At 46.0% G+C, this 13,858-nt stretch overlaps 1 protein-coding gene across 1 annotated transcript; it reads right to left on the bottom strand.

Moving 5' to 3' along the window:
• Positions 1 to 4,849: 4,849 nt before the first annotated feature.
• On the bottom strand, positions 4,850 to 10,788 carry LOC140116882 (uncharacterized). Its single transcript, XM_072133316.1, has 4 exons — positions 10,752 to 10,788; positions 9,908 to 9,960; positions 8,945 to 9,072; positions 4,850 to 7,206 (listed from the first exon to the last, which is right to left on the bottom strand). The coding sequence occupies exons 1-4, from the start codon at positions 10,786 to 10,788 to the stop codon at positions 5,283 to 5,285; spliced, it is 2,142 nt and encodes a 713-aa protein (XP_071989417.1). The 3' UTR covers positions 4,850 to 5,282.
• Between the last annotated feature and the right edge of the window lie 3,070 nt (positions 10,789 to 13,858).

Below are 13,858 nucleotides of genomic sequence, written 5' to 3'. Positions count from 1 at the left end.
TCCTTCATTTCATCCGTCAGTGTCCACTTTCAATCAATCAATAATCTATCAGTATTGCTAAAGCTAAAAACAAACAGGAGTTGATTCAAAACAGAGATGACCAGTGAATGGGATATTTTCATGTCCTCTGTGTTCTGTATCCACTTCTGCTTTTGGGAATTAATCCTGAAGCTTTTCATTCCTTATGACAGATGAAATGAAGGGGAAAACCAAACATAGTGGCAACGTCAAAGACCTGTGGAGGCTGAAAACAGCATTATGGAAATCACAGGGTGTTCCAGAGAGACAGCGGTCAGATGGCAGCAGCATGAGTAGGCTGCAGAGTGGCACAATGACAAATTATGGAGGTAGCAGCTACATCGTAGGCTACAGAGTGGCAGAATGACAGCGTGGAGATTGCGGCAGCAGCATGAGGTCAGAGAGTGGCACAATGACAAATTCTGGTTGTGGCAGCAACATGGTAGGCCATAGTGTGGCACAATGACAGGGTGTGGAAGTGGCGGCAGCAGGAGATCAGAAAGTGGCACAATGACAGAGTGTGGAGGTGGGTGACAATTCCAGTCTCTGGTAAAGTTGGTGGGAGGCTGATAAAGCAACTGGCAGATGTGTGGCATCAGGCAGGTGGCAGCATCAGAATAGTGGCTGAGGCAGGTAGTTAGAATCCAGACTCATTTCTCAATGTTTGAGGGAGGCGTCATGGCTGATCTAATCTGATGCATAAGGCATTGGTGTGTTGACAAAGGTCAGTCATTACGGGTGGAGAAGCAGGTTCTCCTTTGGGTAGCGATGGCCCCCCATCGCATTGAACACACGCACTGATGCCACACTACTGGCTGGGCAGGGCAGCTTCTCTACTGCAAACTCCGCAAGTTGTGGCCACACATCAAGTTTGGCTGCCCAGTAGTCCAGGGGATCCTCTACCTGGGGTGGTAGAGTGCCGTCCAAGAAGGCCACCACCTGCTGGTGCAGGGTCTGCTCCATGTCCTGCCGGTGGCAGCTACTCTTCTCACTAGTCGGGTGAAGGAAGCTGCTCATTAAGGACTCCAGACCTAAGATGCTGCTGATCAAGTTGTTGGTGTGGCTGGGAGGGAAGCACATTCACCCAGTGGGCCGTAAAAGACATGTACTGGCCCTGACCGTATTTACAGCTTCATGCTCAAGGACTGGCCCACCTTATGTTCTACATATTTGTGAAGGGCTGGTATTGCCTTTTTTGAAAATAAATTTTGGCTTGGAACTCTCCACCTCAGTTCGGCACAAGCCATTAGTTCTCTGAAGGGTGCAGAGTCCACGACTTGGAAAGGGACGGGCTGCAGTACCAACAACTTGGACAGGAGCACGATCAGCTTCTGCACCTTAGGATGGCTAGACGCATACAGTTGTCTCTTTGTAATCGCCTTGTTCAACACCTGCTGGCACCATGCGTAGTGAGGAGCAGGAGCATCTGATCTGGGAGATGATGTCAAAGACAAACAGCCCCCTTCATCAGAGGTGCTGGAGCCTTGACTGGCTGAAATGGCATGTGTGCCACTAGGTGCTGCTGTTGCTACGGTGGCAGGATGGACCACTACATCTGAGACACGTTTCTCCCAGGCCATTAGATGGTGATGCTGCATGTGTTGAGGCAGGGCAGTGGTGCCAACGTTAGCTCCCTGGCCACGCTTCACTTTCTGCACGCAGATTCTAGATATACACACTTGGCTCCTCTGGTGTCTTAACAAAAAGCTGCCACACCGCCGAGTGGGCAATTTTACCGCTTACACTCTGCTGACTTTTTACCGCTGACTACTAACGCTGCTGCCTCGCTGAACCACTGCTTACTTGGATCTGCAAAGCGTGTTTGTACCCCACGGCTGTTTGGCTCCCGTCGTCACACTGCTGACTCACGGCCACAGGAGCAACTTGCTGCCTGCTTCGCTGCCTAATGCGCAAGCTGACACCCTCTTCTCCCGACGATGATGATGAAGCCCTGGCTTCACATGGCTCCCAAGTGCGATCGGCTACATCATCATCGATTTGTGTTTCCCTGTCTCTGCTATTCTCCTTAATGGACTCAGTATGCACAGCCTGACTACTTGCAAGTGCAACATAACCTCCCGTGCCACTCTCCACATCTCTACTTTCCCACCTACTGCACGAAGCAGCGGATGTCTGCCCCACTTCTTCACTGCCAAGCAGCTACTAATTGTCCTCAAAGAGTTCATCCTTGCTGTATAGTGGCACTGAGCTTGTACCACCTAATAGATCTCTGGCTGAGGGAAATGAACAGGTCAGAGGCTGGTTGAGGACAGGTGAGGGCCGCTGACCTGCTCCTGGGCCATGCCAACTAAGGATTGTATCTTATGAACCCACGGACTATTGGCTGGGGTTGTCAGATGTCATTTGGGGTGAAGTGGATGACCTAGTCGACCAATCGAGAACCTTTGGGTTGTTCATCAACACACTGCCACTAGATGACACTGGCAGTTCTGGCCTCACAGAGTCACCCCTGCTCCTATGTCCCCTTACTGTGCTGCGACCTGTGCCTGCTCCACCTGCCACCTCTCTGCCTGACATATTGGTTAATCAACTAAGTGGATTTGACATGGATTTCTTGATATCTACTTTAGCAACAAAAAGGAATTGAAATTTGGGTCTACAGAACCACAAAAACTGACACCCTGGACTTTGAGCAAAAATCACTCCATCAACTATGTGGTTTTGACACGTGTTTCTTGATATCTACTTTAGCAACAAAAAAGAATTGAAATTTGGGGTATACAGATACCCCAAAACGGACATCCTGGACTGTGAACAAAAATCACTCCATCAGCTACTGAATACAAGCAGCTAGACGCTAGAGACAGCAATTTCAGTGTGAAATAACGGGATTGCAAATGGCCGTCTGTTTTTATAGGGCTGTGATATCACATAAGCCTGCCGGTCACGAATTGGCTTACATCTCTGCGAATGTAATCGAGGGTGTTCCTTTCTTCTTCCCGGAGTTCTCTGCCCCATGTAACACTTCGTTTTTTTTCCCCATTTTGCTAATAAAGGGGGGAAAAAATTATTCCCAAGAATCACAGCAAACTTCGGATTCGTGACGAAAATTCCACTTCGTTCTAATTGATTCACCCATCTCTAGCTGAGGTATTGTAACAGTAGTGCAGGTAGTGGTGTAGTTTGCAGCAGGCATGATACACATAGGTTGGATCAGTCTGGGTAAGAAAGTTCAGGGAGCAGGAGACTGGAACAAGTTACAATACTCAAGAAATGTTAAGATTGCCACATGGTTTACTTGTAGGCCCAAACAGGAAACAAGATGGCCCCCATACTTTATTCAATCCACCATCTTAGGCAAGGGAAAATTCACCTGCCTCCAGTGGTGAGGAGCAAAAGTGCAGCACAAGAAGATAGAGAAACAGCAGCCACCACAAGTCCATAAAAAGTACATCAGATTCTGACAGTGGAACAGCAAACTATACTGAGACAGACATCGCATTTATGATTTTGATGGACGATGACGGAACTGCAAGCGGTAATGAAGTGGCACCTTAATGATTTTGCTGGAACTGTGTTAAATATTATGTATCTACAATATTCATTAGTACAAGACCATGAAGGGTTGAAGTAATAGCCATACACAAGCCGAGGACATACACAATCTGTATTGGTGTATGAGCTACTGTACATTACATCAAGCCTAAATATATAGCAAGACCATATATAGGGACACAGAACATCTAACCCTACAAACACACCTCTAGATAGACAATGTCATGGTGGCTGGGTTAGGTAGGCTAGGTTGGGTGGGTCAGCTGGACGTTTCTCACGACTGGAACTCTTGTGCTCTCACGTCTTGGACGGCTTTCACAGACATATGGAGGAGGCACACACAACAGGTGAATAAAGACATATGAAGAGCTACTGGAGATGGTGGAGACCTCCTGACCATCGGCAGAACATATTCTCAAGGAAAGACTGACCGACATGGACACGTGACTGATAACCTACGTATTTTGTATCCTGTATTCTGGGAGGGTCACAGAACGGCTGTGTGATAGACGGCTTTCTTGTCCACTGTGTGTGTGTGTGGCAGGCTACACTGGATGAGCTCAGGCTTTCCAAAAAAAAAAATAAAAATTTTTTGAGGATTTTTTTTCCAAAATGAGATTCCTTAGTGTAAAGAAAAGTTTTTATTACTTTAGTAATAAACAACATTTTAGTAATGTTAAGAAACGTAGCGGCCGGAGCTCCCCCTGCAAATCATGCAGGTCGTAAATATTCCTAGCGAAAAGGAATTTATCTTGTTAATCAAACTCAACAAAACACATATAACCAGGGAACTTTATACAGCAGGAAACTTCTATATCGCCAACACAAGGTCACAGCGTTCCACCATCTTTGTGACAATCTGTCTAGTCGAGGGCTTTGTACATGACCATTTACATCGAGTGAAGGACTTGTGCCCATTACAGGGGAGGACAAGCCTCCATCTAGGATATAACACACCGGCTCATCTGCATGAACAAGTTACATGGGGAAGGAACGATCAGGTATATTTACCGTATTTTCCGGACTATAAGGCGCACATAAAAACCTAGGATTTCCTTAGAAATCCAAAGTGCGCCTTATAGTCCGGTGCGCCCTATGTATGGAGGAGGGCAGTGACTGGAGGAGGGCAGCGGACCCTACTTACATAGGTCCCCGCTACCGGAGACAGCAGATCTCCAGCGGGAACTGCAGACCACGCGGCACGAACAACAGGCGCCATAGCGCGAACCAACTTCTGCCGCGTGGTCTGCAGTTCCCGCTGGAGATCTGCTGTCTCCGGTAGCGGGGACCTATGTAAGTAGGGTCCGCTGCCCTCCTCCACCTGAACGGACCCCCTTCCCCATCTCCCTGGGGAGACCGCTCACCTATAGCCGGGTCTGTGGAGAGTCGCTGCTTGCGACCTCTCCGCTCGGTTTTGAAGCCACGCCCCTCGGTTTTGAAGCCACGCCCCATATATAAGGCCTTTATTAGAAATGCGCCTTATAGTCCGGTGCGCCTTATATATGGAATTATTCCATATATAAGGCCTTTATTAGTAATGCGCCTTATAGTCTGGTGCGCCTAATAGCCCGGAAAATACGGTATATAGGTCAAATATCCTAAAAATTTATAATGATTGATCCTCTCACCTACCCATGTATCCAAGCTTTTAATGGATACAGACGCTTTTGACATCAGCAGAAGTCATCCGAAGGAAGGAAATCCAGCAATAGAGATCTAAACTGGTCACGTATCTTACACTATGAACATTAACATGGCTTCTCTCCTGTGTGACTTTTCTGATGTATGTTAAAAGCTGTCCTCCAACGAAAACATTTCCCACATTCAGCACATGAAAATGGCTTCTCTCCTGTGTGAATTCTTTGGTGACTTAGAATATCTTCATTTCTAGCAAAACATCTCCCACAGTCAGGACATGGAAACGGCTTCTCCCCTGTGTGAGTTTTCTGATGTCTAGTAAGATGTGATTTTGTAGTAAAAGATTTTTCACATTCTGGACATGAAAATTGCTCCTCTCCTGTGTGAATTCTCTGATGTTTTGAAAGTTCTGATAAATAAGTAAAACTTTCCCCACATTCAGTACATGGGAATGGTTTCTCTCCTGCGTGACTTCTCTGATGTGTAGCAAGATATGACTTCTGGCGAAAACATTTCCCACATTCATTACATGAAAACGGCTTCTCTCTTGTGTGGATTCTTTTATGTCTTATAATATCTTCAGTTCTAGCAAAACATCTCCCACAGTCAGGACATGGAAATGGCTTCTCCCCTGTGTGACTTCTCAGATGTCTAATAAGATGTGATTTCGTACTGAAACCTTTTTCACATTCTGGACATGAAAATTTCTTCTCTCCTGTGTGAGTTCTCTGATGTTTTAAAAGATCCAAAAAATAACTAAAACTTTCCCCACATTCAGTACATGGGAATGGTTTCTCTCCTGTGTGACTTCTCTGATGTGAAGCAAGATATGATTTTGAAATAAAACCTTTCCCACATTCATTACATGAAAACGGCTTCTCTCCTGTGTGGATTCTTTGATGTCTCATAATATCTTCATTTCTAGCAAAACATTTCCCACATTCAGGACATGAAAATGGCTTCTCCCCTGTGTGAATTTTCTGATGTCTAATAAGATGTGATTGCGTAGTAAAACATTTTTTACATTCTGGACATGAAAATGGGATCACTCCTGTGTGAATTCTCTGATGTTTTAAAAGATGTGATAAATAGGTAAAACATTCCCCACATTCTGTACATGGGAATGGTTTCTCTCCTGTGTGAATTCTTTGGTGTCTTAGAAGATCACCATTCTTCGTAAAACAATTCCCACATTCAGTACATAAAAATGGTTTCTCTCCTGTGTGACTTCTATGATGTTCAGCAAGAGAGGATTGTGAAACAAAACATTTCCCACATTCTGTACATGGGAATGGTTTCTCTCCTGTGTGGGTTCTTTGGTGTCTTTGAAGATCTGCATTCGCAGGAAAACATTTTCCACATTCAGTACATAAAAATGGTTTCTCTCCTGTGTGACTTCTCTGATGCTTAATAAGATGCGATTTTGAAACAAAACATTTCCAACATTCAGTGCATAAAAATGGTCTCTCTCCTGTGTGACTTCTCTGATGTTCAGCAAACTTTGATTTTGAAACAAAGCGTTTCCCACATTCAGTACATGGATATGGCTTCTCTCCTGTGTGAATTCTCTGGTGGAACACAAGGTCTGATTTCACACTAAAACTTTTCCCACATTCTGAACATGAAAATGGCTTCTCGCCTGTGTGAGTTTTATGATGTCTTACAAGATGTGATTTCTGGCCAAAACATTTCCCACATACATTACATGGGAATGGCTTCTCCCCTGTGTGAGTTCTTATATGCTGATCAAGACTTGATTTCCTAATGAAGTATTTCTCACATTCTGAACATGAAAAAACCTTTTCTCCTTCGTGACTTTGAAGATGAATGAGAAGATTTGATTCTTGACTAAAAGACTTCTTACATTCAGGACATGAAAACTGCCTCTTATCTCCATGATTTCCCTCCTCTGTGGAAAGATGTGACTGATTATCTTCTACTTCACCACAAGGAGATGAGGGGGGACGTCCATGGGAACCTCTTGTACTTTCATCTCCTGGAAAATATAACCAAGAAATTAAACTCGGAGGATTTCTTTTTCCCAGTTACGAGCAGAAGTAAAGTGACATCATTTATAGTAATTAATATTACAATACGCTGCCATGTAATTAGTTTAAAATCCAATCAGATAGAAGTCATGAAACCTCGGGGAGAGATGATACTACAAGCCGAGCCAGAAATAACAAGTCATCATATATAATAATAATCACTTGTAGGGTCTGTGGAGAGACGCATTTATAATTTGTATACTTTTCTGAAATAATATCCCCCACATTACTAGTAGGGCGGAGTTATTCAGTATTTGTAGGCGGTATTATTCAGTGACCATGTAGAGGTAATGGCAGTGGTCGTGGTGTGGCGGTAATTTCGGGGTCTTGTATAGCTGCCAACATTTACATTATTATTCTGTTGTTATTGTAGTTATTCCGTAATATATATATACACACACACCCGGTACTTGGTGGTAGAACATCGAAATAAATATTGGGGCACATTTACTAAAGGTCCAAGCACCGCATTTTAGTTGGGTTTCCTGACTTTTTACCGTTTTGCCCTGAATTGCCCCAGGTTTTTGGCTCACGCGATCAGATTGTGGCGCATCGGCGACACAAATCGGGGGGTGTGGACGTCGGACAACGAACAGCGGGGATCGGGACGGGTAAGTAAATGTGCCCCACTGAGTGGAATCAGTCCTAAATAAAGCAAAATGGTCCATCTGCTCTGGACGGGAGAAGTCCTGGAGACAGATAGTCGGATAGGTAGAAGGTCCTGTGAGGCTCAGAGATTACGTGTGGGACGGTATTGGCTGATTAGGTGGGAGATATATGGAGGGGACAGGGTGTGGACGGCTTTGTAAGTCATGGTTAGTATTTGAATTTGTTGTACAATGTGTAACCAGTGGAGACACTGGCACCGAGGAGAAGTGAGGAGACAGATGGATTAGCCGGGCAGCAGAGTACAGGATAGATTGGAGGGGCGTTAGAGAGTTAGCTGGGAGACCACAGAGAAGGATATTGCAGTAGTCCAAGTGGGAGATGATGAGGGGCTTGTAATATTGTAGACTCCGGGTTGAGGATCAGATGTGAGAGATGTTCTAGAGATGGAGGCAGCAGGTTGTAGTGAGGACCTGGCTATGGGGGGACAGAGCAGAGTTATAGGCAGCAGAGACTCCTAGGACCTGGGAGAGTGTGGAGCCATTAATCGTGATGGATGGGTCTGGTGGGAGAGATCCGTTACATGGAGGAAAAAATATGATTATACATTTCTTCTATGTTACGTTTTAGAAAGTGGGAGGAAAATGAGGATATGGCTGATAGACACTGATAGGCTAGAAGCGACGAGACGTCTGGCCAAAAATTTAGATCTCAGCTTTAATCTATCACCATTCACTCTCCTGTGCTTCCTCCATACTCTGGAACTCTCTGCCAAAACTCTTTTCAGACAAAACATGAAAACCAATCTGTTTAGTATTTCCTACAACACACAATAACCGCACTGCTTCCTCCCTTGTGCCTCCATCCACCCTCCCGTACAGGTCTCACGCGCAGGGTCCTCTCTTCACTTTTTATTTGTATTTGCTTTTGTTCTCTTCTTACTGTAAATGTACAGGCGGTCCCCGACTTAAGAACACTCGACTTACAGATGTAGGTGTAGATGGAGTAGGGATCCTAAAACAGACTCTTTTGGGACACCAACGGAGAGGGGATGAGGAGAAGAGGTGGAGTCCTATATGAAGTATGCCAGGTTAAAACAAACAAAACGCTGTGCTCACCTCCGGCTTCTTCTACCCACAATCTCCTCTTGCTGCCCGGACACACACACTATGACTTGGCGGGGTCGCTGCTGCGTGACCTGTTGCACGCGGGCCAACAGAGAAGAGGACGGAGCCGGAGAGAGAAGCTGGAGGTGAGTAGAGTTATTTTTCCAAGGGGCTCAATATGGACCTTTAAGTGAAGGAAAGGGTTCTGCTGTGAACATTTCATTAAAAGGAGGTTCTCTGCTGTGGATATTTCTGTAAAAGGGGTATCTGATGTGGACATTTCATTAATGGGGGGCCAGTACGGGCTGTGGTGGTGTCGCCGGGCAGAGGAGATTAGGCCTTGGCACAAGGTTGGTTTGGACGCTGGGGGGGGGGTCATGTGAGTGGAGTAAGATGGGATGCATCGGAGCCGCACCTGTGCCCAGCAACTCCATTGATGCTCTGACCATCAGTATTTCAATAATTGCTTCCTGCACATCTATAAGATGCACAGACAAGCAATTCCAAGGCCAGCGCGGAGGTATAATACCTGCCTCTGCCGCACAGCCTATTTAAGATGCAGCAACCTGATGACGTTACTGTGAGGAACAGTGAACTGGCCCCCTGTGTAAAAAGTTTGGGGACCCCCGGTCTACAGTACCAAAACCAGAGGACAGATCAAGAAGGAGGAGAGGTAGTGGTGTTTGGATTTGGCAAACAGGAGGTCATTCAAAACTTTGGTCAGGACAGTCTCAGAAGGTGAACCCGGTCAGAAACTAGGTGGTTCCGGGTAGACAATTTGTTCCGTGGCGTCATTTTGTCTTTGAAGTGTGAAATGAAGTCCTGGACACAAATTAGAAAAGTGAGTGCAGGAGCTGGAGGACAGAGGAGGGAGTTGAAGGTAGAAAATAATTGTCTGGGGTCGTGAGATAAAGAAGATACAAGATTCATTAACTAAATCTGATTTCAGAGGTAGATTTAGATTTTTGTCTATACGTGCACCCTCTGAGTACTTGCAACCTCCAGATCCGCGTGCTGACCATGGGCACCTGCAAGATGCCGAAGGAGCGTAATGGAAGGCCGGGTGGCCTGTCTGCTCTAGCAAAGAAAAACAGCCCAGCTGTGGGAACTCCGGCTCGTGGAGCAATTTGCTAGAATGGAGCCGGTGGTGAGTCCACCTGCCACCAGTCACCCAAGACCTGCAGAGTGATCAATAATGTGTTTACGTTAATAAAAATATTGGAGAATATAGAGAACCACCTTAGGAGAAATAACTTGCAGCTGCTAGGGGTACCAGAAAAAGTGGAAGGGTACAGCCAGTGGAATTTTTATAGCTTGGTTCTGTGAAAAGTTTGGTGATGGGGGAGCCCTGCCACGAGGGGGAGCCCCCAGACCAGTTTTGACAAAACTACTTACATTACTGGGATATAGACATTGGGGCACATTTACTAAGGGTTCGTCGGACGCATTTCCGTCGGGTTTCCCCAAGTTTTCCGTTTTGCGCTGAATTGCCCCGGGTTTTTGCCGCACACAATCAGATTGCGTCGCATTGGCGCCAGCTTTCATCTGACACAAATCGGGGGCGTGGGCGTCGGACAACCCGACTGATTCGAACAAACCGCAGACTTTAAAAATCAAATTGTGTCGCAAGGTCAGCAGTCACATGCACCGGGAAGAAGAAGGTGAACTCCGGCGGATCTCAGCGGGGAAGCGACACATTCAAGAAATCGGGTGCACGATGTAAGTGAATCGTGGCAGCTCCGAATCCTCGTCGGACATTCCGGATCGGCGGCGTCAACGGGACGGGTAAGTAAATGTGCCCCAATATACTTCATCATACCAGTGATCATGAGGACCTGACTATTAGGAGTCGCCATTTTCCCAGATTATTTTGCAGGCGTCCAGAAGAGGAGGGCTCAGTTTCTGGACATTAAACAGTGAGTGTGCAATCTTCATATATACCGTACGCCATGCTATTTCCAGCATATCTGCGTGTAACGGCTTTTTTGAATTTGTTATGCAATGCGATGTTATGCAAAACACTTAAATCTCATAAACCCATTGGAGCTATTTTCGTGCCCATGGTCAGCACGCGGATCTCGAGGTTGCAAGTACTCAGAGGGTGCACATACAGACAAAATAGAGGGGAGAAGTGTCCATTTTACCTTGGGTACAGGAGAAATTACATCCATCTGGTTTAGTTTTTGAACTTCCTGGAATATTAGGCAAGATAACTTCTTAGCCTGGTGAGGGTAAATTTGCAAGGAGGGAGGGAGGTTATTTCTAGATTGTAACCCTGTCTTATTATGTCCAGAATCCATGGATTGGATCTTATGCTGGTCCATTGGGCATAGAATCTTAGTAACAGAGTTACTGGAACTAAGGAGGAAACTTCTACCTCTTCCTCCATTTGAATAGCTCCAATGTCCTTGTTTCCCCCTGTAGGCGTTTTTCGTGTCCTTATAGTCCTGAAAGGGCTGTTTCTCCTGAAACAGGCAAGTTTTCTAAGAGTAGCTCTCTAGGGGTGCCATTCCTAATATCATTCTCTAGCTATGATAGCCAGAAGTACATAGTACGAGCTACCGAGGTAGTGGCTACATTAGCTTTTAGGTTTAGCATGGTGAATTCCCAGATCTTTTTGAGTACAATATCTGCCTTTCTATCCATAGGGTCTTTTAGTTGGATAGCGTCCTCAAGGGTTCTGATATAGAAGCCTCCATGCAAAGGATCTTGCTAGGAAAGATAGATAATTCCATTGGAACCTATAATTTATAGGTTTAAAAAGGCTTACTAAAATGCATCTGTACCAGTACATACAACTAAGCGCCTTACAAACAAGACATCAGAGCACAGTACCTTATCGTAGGAGCGATGACCAGAATTCTTCATCTAGAGAGCCAGAGCACGTGACCGGAATCATGACATGTGCTCCGGACTTCCGGGTACCCTGGGGCTACGCAGAGTCGGGGGTAGAACCGGACACACAGTCCCCATCGGAGCCAGAGAGGAAGCACTTCACTTCGAGGCGGGGTCCGGGACTGGCAGTGTAAGTGTACGAACCCGCGTCTGCTTTACCGCTCCCCTCACTGTCCCACCCGGAGGAGGAAGTGAGGAGAGATTCTCTGCTCCCTACCCTGTGTAGGGACAAGAAGATACTAGAGTACGGATGCCGGGGTGGGGCATTTTAACTTCTCTGCTTCCTATCCCCACAGTGGTCAAGGAGTCATCCTCCAGGTTGGGCCATCATGGGGGGGCGCAAGGGAAAAGTAATTTCCTTTGTAGTGGCGTCTCCCCCGCTTCCGGTCCTATCTGTGGGGGATTATTATATGTCGTCTATCCTGAATAAGTTCAGTGCAAGAGGGGAATCCTTCCTACAGGGTACCACAAGTCTGGTTAGACTCACTGCAGAGGTAAGGTGGTGTGATATATGGCAATAGCGCCATTGTCAGGATAGGCAGTAGTCCTACTAATCTAGATCCTACATGTCACTATAGACAAAAGATCTTCCCTTGGACACAAATTCTATCCTCCCGTGTATCACGGATGTAACTTATCTCCCGCGGTCAATATCGCACCATTTGCCAGTCCTAGTTACTCTACATCTGGATTATGAGAGAACGAACCGAAGGGGGTTGAGAAAAGTTAACCCGTTCTGGTTTTATATTAGGGCTGCTCATGCAGCAGATGAGTAAGCATACATCTAATGGAAGGGCATTTCTAGATGCCCTTAAAACTAGGTGAGTAGATACTGAATATGCCTATGAAGCGTTCCATAGACCAGCAACTGAAAAGGGATGTTTAGAGGCTCAAAAAACGCTTGATCTTGCAGAAATTGATCAGTTTCTTTGTCAAGCAGAAATATATCCAACAGGAAGATGGTTCTTTGTTTCTTAAAGCCTTAATTACTTAATGTGTATCAGTACTCGCTTGTTGACGCCTGCCTCGGTCTAGGCATAAGGCTAGTTTAGTGGTCCTCCCCAAACCAGGAAAGGATCACTATCTTCCTGAAGGGTACTGTCCTATATCCTTGCCATCAACAGACGTTAAGATGTTGGCAAAGTCTCTAGCAAACCGCCTAAATAAAGTCATAACCCAAATGATAGGGGAAGACCATCTAGGCTTTATGTCTTGCAGGGTGGTGCTCTCACTTGATGCTGCCAAAGCTTTCGACAGCGTTGAGTGGGATTACCTCTGGGCAGTCCTTAGGATAATGGGGCTGGGGCTAGGGTTCATAGCATGGATAAGGTTGCTCTACACGAGGGGGGAGCCTACATGATAGTTTCCCGTTAGAACAGGGCACGCAGCGGGGGTACGCGCTTTCAACCACGCTGTTCTTCATAGCAATAGAGCCTTTAGCATGTTTGATCCATTCCTCCACAAGGGGAAGGGGATTTCCAGGTCCGGGGAAGGAGGAAAGAATATCTCTATATGCCGATTACCTGCTACTCTATTTGGGTAACCTAGACTCCTCCTTGGATGAGATTATGGCCCTTATTGATAAATTTGGAGAATACTCCAGTTTTTGTGTGAATTGGGAAACGTTCGTCGGAAGCTCTTTGGTCGGAAGAGCTTTGGTCGGAAGAGCTTTGGTCGGAAGAGCTTTGGTCGAAAGCGCTTTGGTCGGAAGCGCTTTGGTCGGAAGCGCTTTGGTCGGAAGCGCTTTGGTCGGAAGCGCTTTGGTCGGAAGCTCTTTGGTCGGAAGCGCTTTGGTCGGAAGCTCTTTGGTCGGAAGAAGGGTGCGGCCTGCATACAATATAAATATTTGCAAAGAAACAAGAGCTCGGGAGGGCAAGTCTAACACCTGGCTATACTTTGTTGCACCTCAACTACAACATTTTAGGGGCTGCGGAGATCAAGACATAGTTGGGATCAATAGGAGATTGATATGCCAAAATATCTAGATTGATATCTACCATAACTTACAAATGTGACGTGCTATTTTGGGAA

Source organism: Engystomops pustulosus, chromosome 2 (genome assembly GCF_040894005.1).
Source record: "Engystomops pustulosus chromosome 2, aEngPut4.maternal, whole genome shotgun sequence".
NCBI classification, from domain to species: Eukaryota; Metazoa; Chordata; class Amphibia; order Anura; family Leptodactylidae; genus Engystomops; species Engystomops pustulosus.
Note: the sequence above shows the minus strand (reverse complement) of the source record. Positions and strands in the feature narration are given on the sequence as shown.